The sequence below is a fragment of the Mus caroli genome, unplaced genomic scaffold (genome assembly GCF_978045245.1).
Source record: "Mus caroli unplaced genomic scaffold, Mus_caroli_1 scaffold_6, whole genome shotgun sequence".
Lineage (NCBI taxonomy): Eukaryota > Metazoa > Chordata > Mammalia > Rodentia > Muridae > Mus > Mus caroli.
In genome coordinates this window covers 37,713,591-37,739,302 of record NW_028227261.1, presented here as the reverse complement: position 1 = coordinate 37,739,302, position 25,712 = coordinate 37,713,591, and the positions used below count along the sequence as shown (strand labels likewise).

General features: G+C 42.1%; 1 protein-coding gene and 1 pseudogene across 1 annotated transcript; one reads left to right on the top strand and one right to left on the bottom strand.

The window, feature by feature from the left end:
* Positions 1-599: 599 nt before the first annotated feature.
* LOC110288610 (olfactory receptor 2A12-like) lies at positions 600-1,603 on the top strand (annotated as a pseudogene).
* Positions 1,604-24,517: 22,914 nt separating this feature from the next.
* Positions 24,518-25,489, bottom strand: LOC110293251 (olfactory receptor 2D2-like). The gene has a single exon (XM_021161120.2). It carries the CDS (start codon positions 25,487-25,489, stop codon positions 24,518-24,520), a length of 972 nt encoding a protein of 323 aa, XP_021016779.1.
* Positions 25,490-25,712: the final 223 nt, after the last annotated feature.

The window sequence follows — 25,712 nt, the reverse complement described above, 5'->3', positions numbered from 1 at the left end:
AAGTGTGTTTGGAGTCTGACGAGGGATTCTTCCTCAATTGCTCTCACCTTATTCATTGAGGTAGGGTCTCTCAGATGAACCCAGTGCACATCATTTCAGTGTCACTAGGCCACTCACTCAAGGATCCCCTTTCTTTGCCTTCCCAGAGACAGATCGAGTGTGAGAGACAACATGTGACCTGTCATGTGTTGTGTGGTGTTTCCAGGAGTTACGTGAGATGCTTCAGATATTCACCATAATCCCAAGCCATGACTGTAATCAGCTTCATTAGAGAGCTGAAGAGACTGAGCCACTGGGAGCTTCAGTAATGTGAGAAGAGTGTACTGGAACTGACCACAGAGCTTAAAAGCCACATTCCAATCTTTATTTATTTTTTAATAAAAACTATTGTGTTTCATTTTATGTATATGGATTTTGCTTATATGCATGCTTATGCACCAAGTGTGTGTCTGGAATGCGGAGGTAAGAGCTGGGCATCAGGCTCCTGAGAAGTGGGCCTAGATAGCTTTGAGATGTCTGGTACGTTGGAGCAGCATCAGTGCTTCATGTTTGAACCATCTCCTCAGCCTGTATCTCCCCTTTCTGCCTCTACTGCTGGCATGTGTCAGACAACAGATAGAATAATGGATTCTCTTACAGTCTCTACCATGTGGAGGATGTTAGGACAAAACCAAAGTTGGGTCTCTGAGTTCATCCTGCTTGGCTTCTCCAATGATCCCACAACCAACAGCATCCTCTTCATTGTCTTCTTTCTCATCTACCTGAGCTCAGTCCTGGGCAACGGGATCATCATCATGCTGGTCGGCCTGGACACACAGCTGCACATTCCCATGTACTTTTTCCTCTGTACCCTCTCCCTGTTGGATATGGGCTATGTCACCACCACCATGGCCCAGATGTTGGTGCATCTTCTTGCTCACTCTCAGACCATCTCCTTTGCTGGCTGCTGGCTGCAGATGTTTGTGTTTGGTGCCCTGAGTATAACTGAGAGCATGACTTTTGTTGTGATGGCTTATGACCGGTATGTGGCCATTTGTTATCCACTGCGCTATACTGTCATCCTCAACTGGGGCCTGTACATTCAGTTGGCAGGAGGGACTTGGATCTCTGGTTTCTTTTCCTCTTTATTGCATACTTTCTTCACCATGAGCCTGCCATATTGTGGGCCCAACAGGGTCAACCACTACTGTGTGAAGGTCCTTCAGTGCGTAGTTTGGCTTGCATGGATACTCACTTTGTAGAGATGGTGGACTTAGTCTTGAGTATTTTTGTGGTTGTTACTCCAATTTCCCTCATTGTGGCTTCCTACATTCATATTGCCAAGGCCATTTTCAAGATTAAGTCCACCCAGGGGCGCTGCAAGGCTTTCTCTACCTGTGCCTCCCACATGACTGTGGTTACACTCTTCTATCTTCCTGCTACTTACATCTACATGAGACCCAACTCCAACAGCTCTTCTGAAAGAGACAAGCAGATCTCACTCTTTTATACTGCTTTTACACCATTGCTCAACCCTGTGGTCTACAGTCTGAGAAACAAGGACATCAAGAGGGCATTTCTCAAGGTGTTTTATGGCAGGTGCAGCGGTGGACCACAATGGTGAATTCTTAGATAAACTTTGGATAAAATGGTCTTTGTTTAAAAAGAAACAGTGCCTTTGCTTTTTTTGTTTTCCTTCAACTTTCTTATTAGATATTTTCTTCATTTATGTTTCATTCTATCCTGAAAGTCCCCTATAACCTCCCCCAGCCCTGCTCCCCTACCCATCCACTCCCAATTCTTAGCCCTGGCATTCATTCCCCAGTACTGAGGCATATAAAGTTTGCAAGACCAAGGGGTCTCTCTTCCCAAAGATGGCCGATTAGGCCATCTTCTGCTAGATATGTTGCTAGAGACATGAGCTCTGGGGATACTGGTTAGTTTATATTGTTCTTCCACCTATAGGGTTGCAGACCCCTTCAGCTCCTTGGGTACTTTCTCTAGCTCCTACCTTGAGGGCCCTGTGTTCCATCCAATAGATGACTGTGAGCATCTACTTTTGTATTTTCCAGGCACTGGCATAGCCTCACAGGAGACAGCTATATCAGGGTCCTTTCAGCAAAATCTTGCTGGTGTATGCAATAGTGTTTGCATTTGGTGACTGATTATGGGATGGATCCCCAGGTGGGGAAGTCTCTGGATGGTCCATCCTTTCATCTTAGCTCAAAACGTTGTTTCTGTAATTCCTTACATGGGTATTTTGTTCCCTATTCTAAGGAGGAATGAAGTAACCACACGGTGGTCTTCCTTTTTCCTGATTTTCTTGTGTTTGGAAAATTGTGTCTTGTGTATTCTAAGTTTCTTGGCCAATATCCACTTAAACCTGAGTGCATATCAAGTGACTTCTTTTGTGATTGGGTTACCTCACTCAGGATGATATCCTCCAGAAACATCCATTTGCCCAAGAATTTCATAAATTCATTGTTTTTAATAACTGAGTAGTACTCCATTGTGTAAATGTACCACATTTTCTGTATCCATTCCTCTGTTGAGGGACATCTGGGTTCTTTCCAGCTCCTGGCTATTATAAATAAGGCAGCTATGAACATAGTGGAACATGTGTCCTTATTACAAGTTGGAGCATCTTCTGGGTATATGCCCAGTAGAGGTATTGCTGGATCTTCTGGTAGTACTATGTCCAATTTTCTGAGGAACCACCAGACTGATTTCCAGAGTGGTTGCACAAGCTTGCAATCCCACAAGCAATGGAGGATTGTTCCTCTTTCTCCTCATTCTCGCCAACATCTGCTGTAACCTGAGTTTTTGATCTTAGCCATTCTGACTGGTGTGAGGTAGAATCTCAGGTTCGTTTTGATTGGCATTTCCCTGATGATTAAAGATGTTGAACATTTTTCAGGTGCTTCTCAGCCCTTCGGTATTCCTCAGTTGAGTATTCTTCATTTAGCTCTGGACCCCATTTTAATGGGGTTATTTGAATTTCTGAAGTCCAGCTTCTTGGTTTCTTTGTATATATTGGATATTAGTCCACTATTAGATTTAGCATTGGTAAAGATCCTTTCCCAATCTGCTGTTGGCCTTAGTGTCTTATTGACAGTGTCTTTTGCCTTACAGAAGCTTTGCAATTTTATGAGATCTCATTTGTCGATTTTCGATCTTACAGCACAAGCCATTGTTCTTTTTTTCAGGAATTTTCCCCCTGTGCCCATATCTTCAAGGCTTTTCCCCAATTTCTCCTATAGAAATTTCTGGTTTTATGTGGAGGTCTTTGATCCACTTAGACTTGAGCTTTGTACTAGGAGATAGGAAGTGATCAATTCGCATTCTTCTACATAATAACTGCCAGTTATGCCAGCACCATTTGTTGAAAATGCTGTCTTTTTTTCCACTGGATGGTTTTAGCTCCCTTGTTCACAGATCAAGTGACCATAGCTGTGTGGGTTCATTTCTGGGTCTTCAATTCTATTCCATTGATCTACCTGTCTGTCGCTGTACCAGAACATGCAGTTTTATCACAATTGTTCTGTAGTCGGGCATGGTGTGCTAGTACCAGCAAGATGTACCAGTACCATGCAGTTTTTATCACAATTGCTTGAGGTCAGGCATGGTGATTCTACCAGAGGTTCTTTTATTGTTGAGAATAGTTTTTGCTCTCCTAGGTTTTGTTGTTCTTCCAGATAAATTTGCAAATAGCCCTTTCTAACTCAGTGAAGATTGAGTTGGAATTTTGATGGGGATTGCATTGAATCTGTAGATTGCTTTGGGCAGGATAGCCATTTTTCACTATATTATTCCTGCCAATCCATGAGCATGGGAGATCTTTCATCTTATGAGATCTTCTTCAATTTCTTTCTTCAGAGACTTGAAGTTCTTGTCATACAGCTCATTCACTTCTTTAGTTAGAGTCACACTAAGGTATTTTATATTTTTTGTGACTATTGTGAAGGGTGTTTCCCTAATTTCTTTCTCATCCTGTTTATCCTCTGTGTAGAGAAAGGCCACTGATTTGTTTGAGTTAATTTTATATCCAGCTACTGCACTGAAGCTGTTTATCAGGTTTAGGAGTTCTCTGGTGGAATTTTTGGGTCACTTATATATACTATCATATCATCTGCCAAATAATGATATTTTGACTTCTCCCTTTCCTATTTGTATCCCCTTGATCTCCTTTTGTTGTTGAATTGCTCTGGCTAGGAATTCAAGTACTATATTGAATAGGTAGGGAGAGAGTGGGCAGCCTTGTCTAATCCCTGATTTTAGTGGGATTGCTTAGAGTTTCTCTTCATTTAATATTTTGTTGGCTACTGGTTTGCTATATATTGATTTTATTATGTTTATGTATGGGCCTTGAATTCCTAATCTTTCGAAGACATTTATCATGAATGGGTATTGGATATTGTCAAATGCTTTCTCAGCATCTAATGAGATGATCATGTGATTTTTGTCTTTGAGTTTGTTTGTATGGTGGATTACGTTGATGGATTTCCATATATTAAACCATCCCTGCATCCCTGGGATGAAGCCTACTTGGTCATGATGGATGATCATTTTGATGTCTTCTTGGATTCAGTTTGCAAGGATTTTATTGAGTATTTTTGCATCAATATTCATAAGGGAAATTGGTCTGAATTTCTCTTTCTTTGTTGGATCTTTGTGTGGTTTAGGTATCAGAGTAATTGTGGCTTCATAGAATGAATTGGGTAGAGTACCTTCTGTTTCTACTTTGTGGAATAGTTTGAGGAGAGTTGGAATTAGATCTTCTTTGAAGGTCTGATAGAACTCTACACTAAACCCATCTGGTCCTTGGCTTTTTTTTTTTTTTTTTTTTTTTTGGTTGGGAGACTATTAATGACTGCTTCTATTTCTTTAGGGGAAAAGGGACTGTTAAGATCATTAATCTGATCCTGATTTAACTTTGGTACCTGCTATCTGTCTAGGAAGTTTTCCAATTCATCCAAGTTTTGCAGTTTTGTTGAGTATAGCCTTTTGTAGTAGGATCTAATGATGTTTTGGGATTTCCTCAGATTCTGTTTTTATGTCTCCTTTTTAATTTCTGATTTTGTTAATTAGGATACTGTCCCTGTGCCCTCTAGTTAGTCTGGCTAATGGCTTATCTAATTTGTTGATTTTCTCAAAGAACCAGCTCCTGGTTTGGTTGATTCTTTGAAAATAGTTCTTTTTGTTTCCACTTGGTTGATTTCCGCCCTAATTTTGATCATTTCCCTTACTGCTTTAAATATTCTGTCATTATTTAGTGCATTTGTTGTTCTGATTATTATGTGTCGGGAGGAATTTCTTTTCTGGTCCAGTGTATTTGGAGTTCTCTAGGCTTCTTGTATGTTCCTGAGCATCTCTTTCTTTAAGTTTGGGAAGTTTTCCTTTATAATTTTGTTGAAAATATTTGCTCGCCCTTTAAGTTGACAATCTTCATTCTCATCTACTCCTATTATCCGTAGGTTTGCTTTTCTCATTGTATCGTGGATTTCCTGGATGTTTTGAGTTAGGACCTTTTTGCATTTTTTATCTTCTTTGATTTCTGTGTCCATGTTCTCTATCGAATTTTCTGCACCCGAGATTCTCTCTTCCATCTCTTGTATTCTGTTTCTGATGCTTACATCTATGGTTCCCGATTTCTTTCCTAGGCTTTCTATCTCTAGAGTTGTCTCCCTTTGGGTTTTCTTCATTGTTTCTACTTCCATTTTTAGATCTTGGATGGTTTTGTTCAATTACATCACATGTTTAGTTGTGTTTTTCTATAGTTCTTTGAGGGATTTTTGTGTTTCGTCTTTAAGGTTTTCTACCTGTTTAGCAGTGGTCTCCTGTATTTCTTTAAGTGAGTTATTAATGCCCCTCTTAAAATCTTCTTCCACCATCATGATATATGATTTTAAATCTTAGTCTTGCTTTTCGGGTGTGTTGGTGTATCCAGGACTCGCTGTGGTAGTTGTACTGGGTTTTGATGATGCCCAGTGTTCTTGGTTTCTGTTAGTAAGACTCCTACATTTGCCTTTCACCATCTGGTGATCTCTGATGTTAATGTTCTGCTGTCTCTGGCTGGAGCTTAATGCTCCTGTGATTCTTTTAGGCTCTGTCAGCACTCCTGGTAGTCCAACTCTCACTTGAGCTGCGGTGGTCAGAGCACTCTCTGCAGGCAAGTTCTCCTCTTGCAGGGCAGGTGTCTGGAAGTCTGGAGCTCTGATCCACCTCTTGAGTCCTGGAGTCAGACCCCTCCTTGTAGGCAGACTCTCCTCTGAAAAGGAAGGTGCACAGGGGTCCGAATCTCAGCTCTGCCTTCTGACTTATGATGAAGGCCCGAAGGGACTCTTTTGATGAAGCTCTGTTCCTTCTTTCACCCACACTCCAGTGATCACAAGGTCCTGGGTGTGCTAGGGGTCCTGTGTAGTGGAGAATCCTCTGGTGCCCTCGATGCCCTTGGCTGGGATCACACAGAAGATGGCGGGGCTGGCCCCTACCAGAAAGGATCCCAGCCTCTGGTTGGGTGGGGTTCCTTTGTCCCTGTTCCTGCTGGCACAAGACCCTCCGAAATTCTTTGGAGCTGATGTTGCATTCCACTCACCTGTGATCCCGAGTTGATCCTGAGGTCCTGCGGCATGGAAAGTCCTCTGGGGTTCTTGGCAGCCTCCACTGGGTTCAGTTGAAAGATGGCAGGGCTGGCCCCAACTGAAACAGATCAGTGCCTTTGTTTTATGTGAGCAACATTGTGCATTTGATCCAACATACAACTTAATAACTAGAGACACCATACTTAAAAGAGAGCATGTAACATTGATAAAATGACTACCACAGTTCAACAGAAGCTGTTGTATTAGTGGTTCTACATCCAAAGGCATCCTTGGGGCTCACTTTTATCAGTGGTAGATTGCAGGTCACCTTGTGTAGTCAGGCTCAGATCCATCCATCTATAACTGAAGGGAAGGAATAGTGGATAAAACCTACCACACGTAATCTTCTCGATAGTGATCAGCCTCTCTTTGCACACATACTTTTCCAATGAAAACATCGTGGTCCAGCCTGACACCAAGATGTTGGGATTTGGTTTACTTCCCCAGAGAAGCAATGAATGTCATGTGGCAGTGGTGTGGTGTGTACACTCCTGGTAAAGAGAAGTGGGAGAGTAAGAGTTTTGCAGCCTGCTGCACTTTCCCAGAAGCCAACCTCATACATGTAAGCCAGCAGGAAACATGTCTTTAGTGATGTTGTAATAGACACAGTGGAGGCCGAGGTGCTGTAGCCTAAGTAATGCAGCACAGGATGTCATTATTAAAATTAAAGCAATGGTGTGTGGAACAGAAGGGGTGCAAGCCAGACACCAAACTTTATGCCTATATTCAATTTAGTCTATGCTGAAGTCTTCATTGTGTGGTTAAATGGAATTTAAGGGGTCTGCATTTCATCAAGGATGTCCCAGCTTTTGCTGCAAGTGACATGCTGCATCTGAGGACAAGTATCCTCTGTAATGGCTGATGCTGGGGCTTTTCTACACTGAGGTGGTGAGTATCAGCTCCAGAGTAGCTCTTGACTGGCTAATTAGCAAATTCTTCAAGGGCTTGAGCTCTTCTTTCCATAATGATGTGTCCCTTCTGATTGTCTTCTTTAGCCATGTTTTCTTTGGTGGGGGGGGGGGGCACTGAATAAAAACCATTCATAGATAATATTTAATATTTATTCATATGTTTATATCAAGAGAAGGTTTTACACATCCCATGCTGGCTTGGAATTTTCAATGTACCTAAAAGTAGCCTTGAATTTCAGATCTTCCAGTCTCCACCTCCAAGTTACTATGATTATGTGCTTATGACACAAGACCTGCTGATATTTCAGCTTCTGAACAATGTCCTTTGTATCACGGAGGTCTCAGTTTGGTAAAAATCCATCTTGACCACTTTTACCTCTGTCTCTTGGAATATAGTCCACATGTCATTACCTGATGCATGCTCATAAAATATTCTACTATATTTTAGATGTTTCACTCACATTTTGATTCATTTTGTGTACAGTATGTGGCCAGGGTTCAATTTCATCATTTTGTGTAGGGATGTACATTTTCTTATCATTGCCTCTTGACAACAATACTTGTCTCATTGAGTGATATTTATACCCTTGATTCTTACTGGTTGACAATACACTTCAGAGCCTATGTTGATATGACTAACATAATGCTATCCTGTTGTAACTATATTTCATGTTTTCTTACAGTTATCCATCTTCTATCCCCCCCCTATATCCATCACATCTGCCTTGCCCACATATATAAGATTTTCATGTCCTTGACTATAGGACAGATGTATTGACCAAAATATTGTCAAGATATGTCTAAAATGCCTGCAAGTCTCTTCAGGAAAAACCAATTCAAGGTTCCTCTGACCATTGTCTAACCATGATCTATGTCAATGGGTTTTGCTTGTAAAAACTGTACCTCTGAATTTGAGCATCAAGAGGTTCTTCAGAGGCTCAAGCCCACTCTTGGTCTGACCATCAATAAAAAGGCCTTACAACTTTTAATTGCTTAACCAACGTTGTTGTCAATAATACTCTGGTGTGTGTCATTACAAGATCTGTAGTGTTATATTCAGTTTACTAAATGCCATGTGAACATTTTGCTGATGCTGTTCCTGCGTGGTTGCCATGCCTTTGAAACTGGAAATCAGGAAGGAGCACTTCAATCTTCTTCTCTCAAGATTGTTTGCCTCTTTTGAGGTGCTTGCAATTTCCATTGACATTTGGATTTGGCAATTTCAAAAAAGTGGGAACTAGGAGTACGATAGAGTTACATAGAATTTTTAGGGAACTTCAGGATGTGTTTGCATCCTAATGATAGGAATTCTAGTATTGAAGAAACCAGAAGGCATTACATGATCACATGTTATCATTGCCCATGATGAGTTAGGTGTAATTTACCATATAAGGTCCCAAAGCTGGTACATAGAGGTGTGTACCACAGAATGCCAGTGTGCAAACACAGTTAACTCTAACAGTCAATGTAAACCCAGGGAGGCTGCTACAGAAAGATGCCCAAGTGGCTTACTGATGCTACATCTCTTCCACAGTCTGAACTGATGCTCTCTATGGTCAGTTCCCTACAGTGGATTGAGGAGAGGCACGAACTCATGCTGGTTACAGAACATTCTGTATGATGTGCCCACTCCTCCTGAAAGTGGATATCTTGAGCTTTGAGTTATGTGTCTTGGATTTGCCTGAGGACATTCTTGAAGAGAAAGCCTTTCAGGGGACAGAACACTGTGCAGGACATTTTGGTGTTCTTTATTTTGGAGGGATAAAGGGCTAACAGGTGAGGGTTAATATTGACTAGTTCACTCTGGTCTATGGGTTGGATATATGGTCATGGATGTCTACAGAGCACAACTGGAAAATGGTGTAAATGAGTATGGGGAGTGAGATATAGACAGTCTTCTTAGAAGTCGATGGATGGGGGAGCATAGGCTCAGTAGTGATTTACTATGGTTATTCTGCTATCTTGAAATGTGTAAAACTGCCTTCCTGAATCTCTATGCCCATAGCTAAGTGCAGCTCCCAGACCTCCTCAGAGGAAGTTGTTTTTTGTTTTTTTTTTGTTTTTTTGTTTTTTTGTTTTTTTTTTTTTGTGTGTGTGTGCAATAGTTGCTGGTTAACACAGAAAATCTAGTAGTCAAAGTGTAGAGAAGTGCTGTGGAGTGTTCTGTCACAGTGATAGATTTTTTTCACCTTCCACCAAAAGCTAACAGACTATTGTAAAGAAAGACTGTAAGAGCCGGAGGTTGTAGAAGACTAAGGCAAAGCAATGTATTTTGGACACTACAGGACTCTATACTCATATCTCACAGCAGCTGTGGTTGCTTGCACAAGACTTACTCAACAATTCACTGTGGTCCCTTGATTCACTAGTCTTAACTGATCTGCTCTAGACAATTGATAAGTTTTAGGGGATTAAGAGTCAGATTTTTTCAGAGAAATGTCCCCTGTCATATTATCAAGTTCCAATGTATGGCCCTACAATCATGCTAGTTGGCCAGCACAAATTAGACCAAGTGGAGTTTTAAAAAGTCCACAAGGCAGGAGGTAGTTGTGAGTGGGTACTGGTGAACTTAGGGAAGAATTGTCATTAAATAGATCCAGTTACCTTGTAATATGCATGAAATACTCATGAAAGCTGACAGTCAGTACCAAAAAAAGAAAATAATGTGAACATATTCTCTCACGCAGAAATGTTCTTCAACAGGACAGGGTTTGAACATTCCAGGGGATGGGATGACATTTTCTGTAGACACCTGCCATCCTCCTTCCCCGGTCATCCTTTCATGGCTGGCCATGGCCATCTTCACTCTTGACATGACTGCATTCAGAATCACTGTAGAAAAATGCCTCTGGAGCAGTTTATGAGACTATTCCTGAAATGGTTAACTGATGAGGAGTGACCCATCCTTATTGTGGGTGTCATCATCTGTTCCAGAGAGATAAAAGGCTCTGATGGCAGAGTGGACCCATGGCAACTAGACCAGGATGCTAAGGGCTGACATCTTGTATCCCAACAATGAGTGTACACTAAGAATGATGATGGACTTGTAAACTTCTGTCCCTAGTGGTACTGTTCTTCCATCAAAGCAACAACTCCTGAAATTATCCAAACAGTGTTAATAACTGGGGGCAAAGTATTCCCATTCTTTAGACCATGTGGACATCTAAACCACCATAGCAACCCAGGTATAGGGTCCTAGACAATCTGAAAAGGAGAATGTGGCCTGAGCATTGGAATATGTCTGTCTGTTTCCTGGCTGAGGGTGCAATGTAACCAGCTGAAGTCTCTGTATCTGGGGTCAAGTGTTGTGATAGGAAGAAAAAGCAAAGCAGAATAGCTAAAGGGATTGCTTGTTTCACTTAGCTGCCTAAACGTATTATATGAACTTTCTAGGCTTAAAAAAATCTGTTGGGAAAAAAAAATCTGTTGGGTGTGGCTGGAAAAAAGCCACCAGGTACCAGTGGCAGGCACCCGTAATATGAGTAAAAATGGTGGAAAGATAGGGAATATGGAGCTGTAGAGGTGAGGCAGGAGAGAATGTGAAGCCCAGGGGTTTGTACATTGTGGAAACAAAACAGAAAGTGATCTACAGCAGTGAAGAACAGGAGATAGATGAAGCCTGTGCAACCAGCCAAGGCTATGATGACATCTAGACTCACATGTCTGGGGACCATATCCAGGTCAATGGTCTTATCACAGGTAGATATTATCACAGACCCATATTACCACAAAGGCCCATGGGGATGTCCAAGCACTGCTCTGAGCTAGCCCTGCCCATTGCTGGTCATCAAACTTGGGAGAGCTGTTCCTGCCCCTTTGACTTGGGCATCCTGGGAGAGCTGGGCCTGGGTGGGTGGGTTCATGAGAGGTGCCCTGATTATGGGAGTGGGAGAATGCAGCCCTGTCCCCTAATGGGCAGCACAGTAGAGCTTGCCATGGTGACAGGGACGTGGGTGAGCCTCCACAAAGGGCCCTAACAGGGGAGATATGGACCCAGCCTTATCCTGCCCTACTGTGCCATAAACACAGGAAAGATGCCCTCCCTTGCCCCTCTCTCCTTTCCCAGCCTGTGGGACAAGGAGAGCTGTTCCCAAGATCATGAGAGCAGGAGAGTGATCCCTACACCTCACCTGGGAAGCAGAGTAGATCTGGCCCTGGTGGAATAGGTCCAGGAGAGCTGGCAGGCCCAGGCCCAAATCCTGAGATGTGAGTTGGGCTTCTTCAACATCTCTTTTCTCAGGTCTCTTCGACAAGCCCAAAAGTACAGTGAATGAATCACAAATATTGGGAATTAGATTGTTGGCATTGTTAGAGCTTGATGTTATCTCATGTGCATTATGGTTATACCTTGTATGTTCACACTTGAAATAAAAAAGATTCTTTATTTTGATATTGCCAAGTACACAAATAAGATACTTTAAACTTTTAAAGAGGAGACAGTGGAATTATATAAAAAAAATAAATAAAAAACTGAATATTTTAAAAGTAAGACCTCTTAAGATATTCAAATATAGAAGGCAAAGGAATATTTTATATTTCAATATATTTTTCTTATAATTTCTATATAGATATATAATCTTGAGAAATAGACAGATAAAAGGCTAAAGAATTTGGGCCACAGCTGTGAGCACCAAATGCTAAATATCAGAGATTGGGATATTCTTATCTTATGACAATGACCAATTTAAGAGGTATGGCAAAGGGTCTCTCCTCCTATAAGTCAGGATAACAGATAATGACTTATGAATGTATGTCTAATAGCCTTCTTTTGGCTAACACTGCTAAGCTGTAGCTATTTTGGCAAACTGAATCACACAAGAAACTGATATATTGTTGGATCTTCCAGTAGTACTGAAGAGTAAAATATAAAATAATGACTGCCCTGAGAACATGGGCCCCGGCCCCAGGCCAGATGGCCTAATTCCCCGGAACTTTTGGGAAAAACAACCACAAAATGTTTCAATGTCCCAGGTGCCTTGAAGTAAATATCCGTCCCTAGACTTCCCTTATTTCCTCTCCGATCCTCCCCCTAGGTTCTGGTTTTTGCCTTTATAAGCCTGCTGGAAAATAGGGTTGGGGTCAGACTCCTCTACCCCTGCGTGGTGTATGGGTCTCGACCTCAGCATGCTGGTTTGTGTGCCATTAAAACCTCGTGTGTTTGCAGCAAGTTTGACTATTCTGGCTTACTGGGCTCGCGATCCCTGAGACTTGAGTGAGGGTCTCCCTTCGGGGGTCCTACAGTACTATGTCCAATTTTCTGAGGAACCACAAAACTGATTTCCAGAGTGGTTGTATCAGCTTGCAATCCCACCAGCAATGGAGGAGTGTTCCTCTTTCTCCACATTCTCGTCAGCATCTGCTGTCACCTAATTTTTGATCTTAGCCATTCTGACTGGTGTGAGGTGGAATCTCAGGGTTGGCCTGCTCTATGCAGAATAAAAAGGTGTTTTATGCCTCTAAAAGATAATTATTGTTTATATACAAAACACTCAGGATTATAATATGGCCATATTTTAAAAATCACAAAAGGGAGACCTAAGTTGAAATAAATGATTGGCCCCCATTCTCATTTGCAGTTTTCTCCTAGATAGAAGAACTATTAACGATTAACTATTGTAAGCCATCACAGGGGCCTTGATTCTTGTGTTCCTTTCTGGGCACCAAAATCTTGATGATTATTTGTTCCCAGTTAAATAGGTATCCATAACAGACACAGCATGCACAGCTGGGTCTAGTGGTTCCTGGGTTTCAGCACCAATGTTGTATTACAAATGTGGCTCATGTCTGACCAGGTCAGTACAGGTCCACATGAGAGAGTTTTATTGTGGGGAAAGGGGACGACAGAGATGAAGGGGGAAAAGCGAGAGAAAAGAGAGATAAGGTCAAGAGGGTCTGCCTTTTACTTAGGCCATGACAAAACCACTAGCAGGTAAAGGTGGGAGGTAATCCAGGTGCATGCTGGGAATATATGGCGACTGCCATAGCAACAGGTGAGTGGATCCCTGTTGCCTACAGGTGAAGTCACCATTATCACTGGATTCGGAGCTGACCTGTAACAGTAAAGCCAGTTCCTGATACCAACACAACTCCCTTTTTCTTATCATAAAGAGAAGAAAAAGGCAGGGAGGGTGAAACTGGTGGTGAAAGGGGAATGGGGAGTCAAGTCTCTGAAACTGCTTCCTGTTGTCTAGGGGCATTATCAATTTTGGGGTGTGGTTAACTTCCACCCTCAGGGTCCACTTGGTAAACATTTGCATCAGGCTCCTCAGCAAACATTGGCTGGTAATCCTGTAATAGGAACTGGAATTCCCTGGGTCTTGTATGTAGAAAAAGAGTATATTGCATTGTTGATAAAAGTGATCGGTTCGTTATCCTAGCATATGTATATGACAAGACAAAGATGGGCAGCTCCCATATTTGTTTGGCCATTTTTTTTTTGCAATCATCTTTTGTCTGGTCAAAGAGAAAGAAAGCAAAGAGATCATAATATTTAGATGGGATAATAGATACAGGGGCTGGTTGGACAGCCTTTGCCAGCATATAGTATTTTTGTCTGTTAGCTTTTTCATCTCTCTCATGGTACACCTTGAAGGCCAGCACTAAAACTTCTCCCTGTGGAGTTAGGGGTCCCCTCTCCAGCTTTCTAAGTTTGGCTTTTTATGTCAGGGTAGCTCTGGGAAAAGAAGTAGGTCACCAGAAGTTTCTTACATTCTGAGTTTTCAGGGTCCAGATTAGTGTATTGTAATAAAGGTTTTGTGGGGGGTTCTAAAAATTGAGATGGGTTTTCCTGTTTGTCCCAGATGAGGTTTCAAAAATTACTGGTTTTAAGACTGCCCTGCAGAGACCAGCCAAGAGACAGATTATGTGTAGTCTCCCGGGCCCCAGCCTGAAACCTGCTTGTTCAGGGGTGGAGCTTCCCACTCAATCGTTCTGCCACGCCCACTGCTGGAACCTGCCACTTTGCTGTTTGGAGCCATACACGTGGTTATCCTGCTACTGTTCCCCAAGATTATTTGGCGAGAATCAGGCCCCCTTCCCCTGCTTCATAACTGCGTGCAGAACAGTAAAATTGAGCTTTGATCAGAATGCCTGTCTTAGCTGCATTTCTTTCTCTCGCCGCCTAGCCCCTCTTCTCTTCCAGGTTTCCAAAATGCCTTTCCAGGCTAGAACCCAGGCTGTGATCTGCTGGCCGGACACAACAATGGGCGCCCAACTTGGGGCTGAGAAACGGCAAAGGATTTTTGGAAGAGGCACTGCTGGTTTGGAGCTCCATGGAATAATTAAAGGATAAAGGAAATTCATACCGGAAAAGGTATGGGCTAAGCTGAGACAGCATTAAACCCGAGCGCTGGTTCACTTATGTTCAGCAGTGAAGCTTAAGAGGAGCTGGGTACTGTAACAGGCGGTAGGCCGTGGCTCACAGAAGCTACATTTTTAGGCGTGAGAAAAGAAAGGGTTTATTAAAAGGAAATTAATAACCAGGTGGATTGCTGCAGTTAAAAAAACTGCATCATGAGGGAGGAAATTGTCCCAAAAAAGTAGAGAGAGATTTCAGGAGTGCCATGCGTTGTTCTCTCTGGGCCTTATAGCAGGAGTACTCTGTTCCCTTTTTGTGTCTTATCTAATGTCTGGTGCACCAATCTGTTCTCGTGTTCAATTCATGTATGTTCGTGTCCAGTCTGTATGAATGAATGTTCTATGTTTTATGTTGGATAATAAAGATGGTATAAAAAACTTTATCTGCAAAGCCGAGAGCTGCCATATGTTTCAGCCAGGAATCAGACACATGGCAGGAGGGCCCCTGCTGGAAAAACTGTTCGTTTTAGGAAAAAAGGGTGAGTGCACAGCCTCTTAGTTTCGGAGTAAAAAAAAGCTGATAAATGGCTCGTGACTAATGTGTTTGACAAATGGTAAAGTGCTTTTTATTCTATGATTGTAGCTATAAAAATTAATATTGTCTGATTGGTCTAAAATTAACTGCTTCATTTGGTTCTTTTTTATTGGTAATGTGCTCTGAGTGTTTTCACAATCAGCTCATAAGTTGTTGGTTAAGATTAATAGTTACATTGCTACAGATGGTTAGTGTTAAATTTGATAACTCAAGTTTAGAGTCCTTCCGACACGTGGCATAAGGCAGGCCAAGAGGCTGGGTCTCTAAAGATATTTCTAGTTGAGATAATAATTAATGTGGTTCCTATCCTAAATAGTAAAATTTAAGATAAGATTTAAAGCAATGCCTCTTTATTAAAGCGTTAAAGCTTGCTTTAATAGGTATTCATAGGTATTAATTGACAGCCAAACTTCGTAATATGATAGTAATGCTTCTAATATTGATTTTAAAGATGATAAATTGTTTTAAACTTGGGTTTTGCTTTCCCAAGGTTATAGGTATTATCCTAACCTTGCACAAGAAACTTTAAAAATATGGTTAAAACTGCCAGTGTTCCATTGACTGCAGCTTGCAGTTTGATTGCAAATTTAAGATTTTTCTACTCCCCCATATATTGTTAATTAAGATAATTATAAGAATAATCATCTTTTGAAAGCGCTAATACAGCTCACTTCATACAAAACTGTGTCAAAGTTATCTATTTATGTTTGTCTTTGTGAATAGATTAGACCCTCAAACAGTTTGGCTATAGTTGCTGCCTGGCAGGAAACTGCAGTATGGGCAATTTTTTCACAACACTAAAGTTGTAAAGAACGTTTTAACTGTAAGTCATCTTAAGATAGAGTATCAAATATTAGAGGCGTAGACAGTTAAATTGTTCCTCTAGAATCGCTCCTTGTTACAGGATGGCCAAGATGCTCAGATTAAAAAATATTTTACGTTTGAGTCAATGCAGGGCTCTGGGCAGCCCCAGAGCGGCTTGTGGCCTTTCTTTTGTTTTGCAAACAGTGCCTGAGCAAGTTTTTCCCTGTGTTCAAGAAAAATTCTTTTTAACAGTGTTACAGATCTATTCAGATGTTTAATAATGCTTAAATTCAAAGAGTTTTGCTTCTAGTGAACTGTAATCACTAGAAAATTTTGCCTCTAGGTATGGCTAATGTAACTTTACATTATGTAAGAAAAATTTTTATTGTTTCTGCTTCTATACAGGAAGCCAAGAGTTTTAATCTTTCAGTGTATATTGTTTCCTAAGTGGAAAGTATTTTATTAACTAATGCTTCTCAAAGGAAGTTTACCTTAAATCCTTGCTCTCACCCAAAAGATTCAGAGACAATATCCTTTTATTACTTAGAGTTTTAGTTTACTACAAAAGGTTTTACAAAAAATAAAGATTTTATAATTGTTATTAATTGGTAATTAAAAATTAGTTGTGCCCAAGACAATTCTTTGGCCAGAAAAAACATTATTGTAAAGTCATTTTTCTCATCCTCCCACCCTAAAAAAGCCAATTGGCCTTGTACTACGGAGCCAGTCATCACCCCCTCTCCCTGTTTCCTGACTGTCATCCAAAAATGCAGAGGAAAATCAACTCAGTGTTATTCTTAATAGAGTGCATTTCAAATTTGTTCAGTCAGGGTTCCAACGCCCTACTTAAAATTCAACTAGGAAGTTACCTACTCAGCACTAATTAGCATTATAAGTCAGAGCCTACAGCTCAGGGCTTTTCTGTTAGTTGTTTACTAGGATAGAAAGGACAGTCTTATCCAGATAAGGTTTACCATAAGAAAAGTTAGGGAATCCCACAGAGACAGGCTTTTTCTTTAGCCCTAATAATTCAGGCAGAACTATTGAGCGTAGATAATTTTTTTGCATCAGGCCAGCCTTTTCTTTTTTTTTATTTTTATTAACAACAGGGAGGAGATGTAGTCTCCCCTCCCCCAGCCTGAAACCTGCTTGCTCAGGGGTGGAGCTTCCCACTCAATCGTTCTGCCACGCCCACTGCTGGAACCTGCCACTTTGCTGTTTGGAGCCATACATGTGGTCACCCTGCTACTGGTCCCCAGGATTATTTGGTGGGAATTGGGCCCCTTCCCCTGCTTCATAACTGCGTGCAGAACAGTAAAATTGAGCTTTGATCAGAATGCCTGTCTTAGCTGCATTTCTTTCTCTCGCCGCCTAGCCCCTCTTCTCTTCCAGGTTTCCAAAATGCCTTTCCAGGCTAGAACCCAGGCTGTGATCTGCTGGCTGGACACAACAGTTATGAAACTATCCCTGGGTAGAGAATTATAATTCCATTGAGGATCTTTGTCAGGTACTGCCTCAGATCCTTTTGGATATGTTCTACCTGTTTGATGAATTTCATCTGTGTGTGTTCTTGCCTGCTCCCAAACTCACCTGCATTCATCAGGAAGTGAATTATTAGTGAAGATCATATGTACATCTTGGAAAGTGAAGCTATAAGGTTAAGTAATGTACTGAAAGTCTTTAATAAAATCAGGGGTGTTAGAGGTATAGGAAACCAGTCTGCTTTCTATTTGAGAAAGTTCACTCAGTGAGAAAGGGACATGAACTCTGGCAACGCCATCTACCCCAGAAACTTTCCTTAAAGGAAGGACTGATGCTGGGTCAGGTGTTCCTTGGGGGTGAAAGACTTGGGAGTTTGGCTGTGATCTTAGAGCAGGTGATGGGAAGGCTGAAGGTAGGTGCCACAGCAGGGCAATTGGATGACATGCAGCTGTCACAGGAGGAGGGTGGGGGAATAGGAGTAGGTTATAGAGATGCTAAACTCAAGCCCTGAAATGGCTCCTGGAACCATCACATCGATCCACAGTTTCTTAAGCATGCTCACAAGTGTTTTCTCACCAGGTCCCATAGCAGGCCTAGCACAGACCTTAGGGCCTCTGTTTCATGCCATTATGAGAAGAATGACAACAACACTGAACACTAGTCCTGAGACAAGGATGAAGAATTGCTGATGCTGGGTTTGATCGTTTAGGTCCCCTACAGGTCACAAAAAAGATTTCAAAGTCAGCACCTCCAGCTTCCTATTCTTTACAACCATGAAAACGAAACACTTCAGAAGAAAAGGACTTCTCAGCATGGTGGGTAGGGTGGAAAACTGGTGCCTCTGTGTATTACCTGAAAGCTGTAGGCCTATGCATTGCCCCAGGCTCCCTCTTACACCACATTATCTGGGACTGGAAGATCAGTCTCTGTCTGCCAAGAGTAACCCAATTGGGGGATAAACAGTCAGAGTTAACGTGTGGGTGCTCTAAACCATGAGTCTTTTATGAGAGGAGAGGGTACACAGAATTAACAGGCTAATAGGAATGTAATCATGATGATAATCATGAAAGAAAAAAAAAGAGAGAGACCACACCTTGTAAAAGGCCAACAGTGGCACTGCCAATTATAACATCTTGCCAAGTTCTTCTTACTCTTCTCTCTGAAAGTAACTCATTCAGATCTGCAGCAGTCTGTGTGGGGCAGTGTATTCCTCCTTTTCTATGGAGGAAGCTGACTTGAGGAATTAGTAATATACCATGTCTACAGACACTAATTTACATTCTAGACAGAACAGGATGATGTGATGATAGTGAACATTTAACAACCAACTCTCCAGAAGAATAGAAGCAAGAGAGAGTAAAGGCAAGTCTATCTTACAAGCCTGTTCAACAATCATGCTGCTAAGCCCATGCATCGCCTCCAACCCTTAGAGCTAAGCCTGGTGTGCATAAAGTCACTGAGAAGGTTGCTAGTTGCATTGCTCATTCCTGTGATAGAATAGCTGACATAAACCACTTAAGGAAATAAAACATTTATTGAGAGTCATAGTTGAGGGTTGAGGGGCTTGAACAGGAATGTCTCCCTGAAACATATTTGAATATTTGGTCCACCATTGGGCAAACTCTTTGGAAATGATTAGGTGTGGGGTTGTTGAAGGAAGTGTGTGTGCCTAGAAAGGCAGGGCAGTCAGGTGACATTTCAAAAGCCTGAATCATCCCCAGTTTTCTCGCTTTCTTTCACACTTATACTTGTGGATCAGATGTAAGATCTCAGCTACTGCTTAGGCACCATGCTTGCCTGCCTGCTTTCAGGGCTCTTGCTATGATGGTCATGGGCCCACACTCTGAACTTGCAAGCCCCCAGTTAAATGTGTTCTTCTGTAAGTTGTCTTGGTCATGGTGTGTCTTTATAGCACAAAAGGTGTCTAAGACAGGGGCATAGTTAGGATGACAGAAGAGTCATGCAACAGGGGGGTGAGTCACCTGGTCACATTGTGTCCCCAGCCTAGAAGCAGACAGACCAATCCCAATGCTCAGGCCACATTCTCCTTTTCAGACTGTCTAGAACCCTAGGCCTGGGATGCTGTGGTGGTTTAAATGAGATGCTCCCATGGCCTCAAGAACTGGAATACTTTGCCCCCAGTTAGTAACACTGTTTGGATAGTTTTAGGAGGTGTTGCTTTGATGGAAGAATTGTATCACTAGGGGCAGTCATTGAAGCTTTCAAGTCCATCACCATTCTTAGTGTACACCCGTTGTTACCTTTTATCTCTCTGGAACAAATGGTGACACCCACAATCAGGATGGGTCACCCCTCATCAGTTAAACATTTCAGGAAGTCTCATAAAATACCTCAGAGAATCTTTTCTACAGTGATTCTAAATCTTGTAAGGGTAACAGTACAGATGACCATGGCAAACTGTGAGAGGAGAGACAGGAATGGGAGCTGACAGGTATCTACAGAGAATGTCCTCCCATCCAGTGACTGTTCAAACCCTGTTTTGTTGAGGACACCTGATGAAGAACACTATATATGACAGAATATGTTCACATTATCTCCCCCCCACACACACTTCTTTTGGTATTGCCTGCCATCCTTTATGAGTAACTCATACAAGTGACAATGTAGTGGGATCTTTTTCATGCCAACTCTTCCCTAAGTCCATCAGTATGCACCCCATCTGCCTCCCTGCTTTGTGTCCTTTTTAAAACTCCATGTGATCTAATTTGTCCTGGTCATCTAGCATAGTTGTAAGGCCATACTTTGGAGTTTGACAACATGCCAGGGGTCACTCGACTGAGGAACTCTGACTCTTTCTCCCATATAACATATCAATTGTTAAGGGTGGGGAAATCAAGAGACCACAGTGAATTGTTGGCCAACTAGCAGGCAACCACAGATGCTGTGAGATATGAGTGCAGAGTCCTATAATGTTCAAAATACATTGCTTTGCCTTAGACCCCCCCCCCAACCTGTGGCTAATACAACCTTTCTGTCCCCTTTAAAATTGTCCTTCAGCTTTTGTCAGAAGGGTGACAAAAATCTATTACTTGTGACTGAACACTCCAGAGACATTTCTCTACACTCTGACAAGTAGATTTTCTGTGTTAACCAGCAACCACTGCACAAAGAAACTCCTCTGAGGAGGTCTGGGAGCTGCACTTAGCTATAGGCATAGAGAGCTAAGAGGGCAGTTTCACACATGTTAGGTTAGCACAATAACCATAGTAGGTTAACCACTGAGCCTATGAGCTCTCATCCAACAACTTCTAAGAAGACTGTCTATATCTCACTTCCCATACTTATTCGCTCCATTTTTCCAACTGCATTCTGAAGACATCCATGACCATATAACCAACACACAGACCAGAGTGCACTAGACAATATTAACCCTCACCTGTTAGCCCTTTATTCCTCCAAAACAAAGGAACACCAGAACGGCCTGCACAGTGTTCTGTCCCCTGAAAGGCTTTCTCTTCAAAACTGTCTTCAGGCAAATCCAAGGCACACAACACAGTGTTCAGGCTATCAAGTTTCAGGTGCATTAGATACCTCATACAGAAAGGTCTGTAAGCAGCATGAGTATGTTGTGGGAAATATTAAAGAGAAACCAGTACATTTCTGTGCTTCACCCTGCCACTGTCAGCCATGGCGACCTGGCTGGCCATGCACCAGTGGGCAACGGTCTACCTGTTTTATCTTGTAGAGATCCACTGGCCCAGAGCTCCCGAAAATCTCCACCCAGCTTGCTAAGTTCCCACTGGTGGATCATTACAACGCCAGCCCTATGTTTCGGTACCCCCACCCCCGGCCTTTGTGGTGCACATCTGGCAAACCCACACTTTGCTGCTGTACCTTTCTCTCTTGAACCTAGACTAGCCACTGCATGAAGAAATGGCAATACAAATGTAATTCAGAAACAATGGTAACTCAATTGCTGGGCACAACAATTAAAGACCTAACTTATAAGCCTTATTAAATCTAAATCCTCCATTGGCAAATCATGACAGATACTCCACTGAAACTGGGAGACACTCACAATTACATCTTGTCCTCATGCTATCCCCATCCAAAAAGACCTAACTTTCTCCTGCTTTCTCTCTTCCTCTGCCCAACCCACAAGTCCCACCTACTTGCCCATTGATTGGCTCCTTTATTCATTAGAGGATTGGTTCCCAAGAAGTCATCTGAATGTCGCTCACTCCTTGTCTGCAACCCTTCCCAGGAGAGCTAAATTAGCATCAAAATACAAACAGCACCATGCCCATCCACAACAAGAGGATGTCCCTCCCTTCAATCCACTATAGTGAACTCCCCTTAAAGAATGTAGGTTCAGACTATGGAGGGGATGTAGCAGCAGTAAACAACTTGAGCCACTTTCTCAAGCAATCTTCTGTGTTTACATGGACTATTAGAGTTAACTGTGTGTACACACTGTCATTCTGTGATGCACACCTCTGTGTGCCAGCTCTGGGACCTTGTATGATAAATAACACCTAGCTCATCATGGGCAATGATGACATGTGGTCATGAAATGCCTTCTGGTACCTTCAATACTACAATTCCTATGGTTAAGATGCCAACACATTGTAAATTTCCCTACAATTCTATGTACCTCTACCATTGTCCTAGCTCCCACTTGTTTTTAGATTTCCAAATGGATTTGATGGAAATTGCAAGCACCTCACAAGAGGCAAAGGAGTCGTGACAAAAGAAGATTGGGGTGTTCCTGATTTGGATCTTAAAGCCATGGCAACCAAAAAAGAATGACATCAGCAAAAGGTTCACATGGAATTTAATAGATGGTATCTGACACTCCAGACTTTGTAATGAAAACACAAGAGAGTTGTTGACAACCATGTTGATTAAGCAATTAAGAGTTGTAAAGCCTTTTTATTGATGGTCAGACCAAGAGTGGACTTAAACCTCTGAAGAACCTCTTGGTGCCTAATTTCAGGGATACAGATTTTGAAAGCAAAAAACACTGAGGTAGATCAGAGTTAGACGGTAGACGATGGTCAGAGGAACCTTGAATTGCTTGTCCCTGAAGAAAATTGCAGGCATTTTAGATATATCTTGACAATTATTTTGGTCAATACATCTGGACTATAGTCAAGGACATGAAAATCTCAGATGCATGGACAAGGCAGATGTGATGGATGTAGAAAAGGAGGTAGAGGGTAGATAACTGGGTAAACAAACACAAAATGGAGTCACAGCAGGATAGCATTATGTCAACATAAGCTCTAAATGTATTGTCAACCAATAACAGTCAAGGATGGAAATATCATGCAATGAGACAAATACTGTTTTCAACAGACAATGATGAGACAATGGATATCCACACACAAAATGATGAAATTGGATCCTGGCCACACATTGTACACAAAATTACAACAAAATGAATCACTTTCAAAACTTTTAAAATATAAGAAAAATTTTCAGGACCTTGCATCAGGAAATAATATCTTGCATATATTGAAAGACAAAGAGATCAAAGTGGCTGAGTTGGATGTTACAAAAATGAGACCTTTATGATACAAAAGACATTATCCAGAAACCGAAATATCTTGTGTCATAAGCACATAATCACATTACCTGGGAGATAGAGACAGGAAGATCTGAAATTCAAGACTATTTTTAGGTACATTGAAATTCCAAGTCAGCATGGGATATATAAGACCTTCTCTTAACATAAACCCACAAATAAATAATAAATCCTAACTATAAATGGATTGAATTCAGTGCCCCTGCCCCCCCCCAAAAAAATGGCTAAAGAAAAAAATCAGGAGACGTCATTAGGGAAAGAATAGTTCAGGCCCTGAATCAAAAAGGAATTTGCTGGTTGGCCAGACAAGAGCTACTCTGCAGCTATTAGGCAAAGGATACCCACCACCTCCGTGGAGAAAAGGATCAGCCTCAGCAGTCACAGGGGAGACGTGTGCTTGGATGCTGCATGTCACTTGCAGCATAAGCTGAGACTTCTGCAATAAAATCCAGCTCCCTTAACTTCCATTTGTACACAAAAGGCAGACTTTGTCATGTTGAGCCACAGACTACTTTGAATTTAGGCAAGAGGTTTAGTCTATGGCCTGTATCCCTTCTGTTCCACACTCTATTGCTATGATTTTAATAATGAGAACCTGTGCTGTACTACTTCGCATACAGTACCTCAGCCTCTACTGTTTCTAGTACAATATCACTGAAAGCATGTTTCCTGTTGGTTTACATGTATGCAGTTGGCTTCTGGGAAAATACAACAGAATACATAACTCGTAGTTACTACTCATTTCTCTACTCTGGAACTGTACACACCAGAACACTTTCACGTGACGTACATTGCTTCTCTGTGGAAGTAAAATATGTCCCAAACTCTTGCTGTCAGGCTGTACCATGATGCTTTTTCACTGACAAAAGAATACGTGCAAAGAGAGGCTGATCACTTTTGAGAAGCCAAGTAGTTATAGGATTGCTCCACTACTCCTTTCCTTCCATGATCAAATGTACTGTATACAGGACACTTCTTTCAGGATAGATCTGAGACTGACTAGATGAGTAAACTCGCAATAACTTGCTAGTAAATGTGAGCAACAAGTAAGTCTTTGCACTTATAGTCTCGAAGATTATTGTGGTGTGTTCTATAGAGCTGTAGTTCATCAAGGTAGCACTCTCAGTCTCATGAACATCCCCGGGTCAAGACGAATGTTGGATCAAATACACAACATTGCTCACATTCAACAAGGACACTGTCTATGTCTTAAACACAGAACATTTTATGCAATGTTCATCTGAGGCTACAATATCCTGGTTCATGAGTCTACCCTACTATGTCCCATCACCTTGAGAAATGCCCTCTTGATGTCCTTGTTCCTCAGACTGTAGACCACAGGGTTGAGCAAGGCTGTGAAGACATTGTAAAAGAGTGAGACCTGCTTGTCTCGCTCAGGGGAGTAGCTGGAGTTGGGCCTAAGGTAGATGTAGCTGGCTGGGACGTAGAAGAGTGTAACCACAGTCAGGTGGGAGGCACAGGTAGAGAAAGCCTTGCAACGCCCCTGGGTGGACTTGATCTTGAGAATTGCCATGACAATACGAATGTAGGAGGCCACAATGAGGGAAATTGGAACAATAACCAAAATGACAATCAAGACAGAGTCCACCATCTCAATGGTGTGGGTATCCATGCAAGCCAGGCTACGCACTGAAGGACCTTCACAGAAGTAGTGGTTGACCCTGTTGGGCCCACAATATGGCAAACTCATGGTAAAGAAAGTATGCAATAAAGAGGAAAAGAAACCAGAGATCCAAGTCCCTCCTGCCAATCGTATACACAGGCCCCAGTTGAGGATGACAGTATAGCGCAGTGGATAGCAAATGGCCACATACCGGTCATAAGCCATGACAACAAAGAAGGTGCATTCAGTCATACCCAGGGCACCGAACACAAACATCTGCAGCCAGCAGCCAGCAAAGGAGATGGTCTGAGAGTGAGCAAGAAGATGAACCAACATCTGGGGCACAGTGGTAGTGACAAAGCTCATATCCAACAGGGAGAGGGTAGAGAGGAAGAAGTACATGGGAGTGTGCAGCTGTGTGTCCAGGCAGACCAGCATGATGATGAGCCCGTTGCCCAGGACTGAGCTCAGGTAGATGAGAAGGAAGACAATGAAGAGGATGCTGTTGGTCGAGGGGACACTGGAGAAGCCAAGCAGGATGAACTCAGAAACCCAACTTTGGTTCTGCCCTGGAATCATCCACATGGTGGAGGCTGTAAGAGAACCCATTATTCTATGTGTTACCTGACACTTGCCAGCAATAGAGACAGAAAGGGAAGATACAGGCTGAGAAGAGGCTCAAAGGTGAAGCACTGATGTTGTTCCAGGCCACCAGACAGCTCAAAGCTATGTCTAACTCTAGGTCCAGGGGATATGACTCCTCCTCACTTCCACAGGCCAGACACACACACATGGTACACAAACATGTATGTAGGCAAAACCCACGTGTCTC

What these genes read in the sequence shown, in the direction of transcription:
- LOC110293251 (XM_021161120.2), bottom strand. Translation starts at nt 25,489, where the DNA reads ATGGGTTCTCTTACAGCCTCCACCATGTGGATGATTCCAGGGCAGAAC.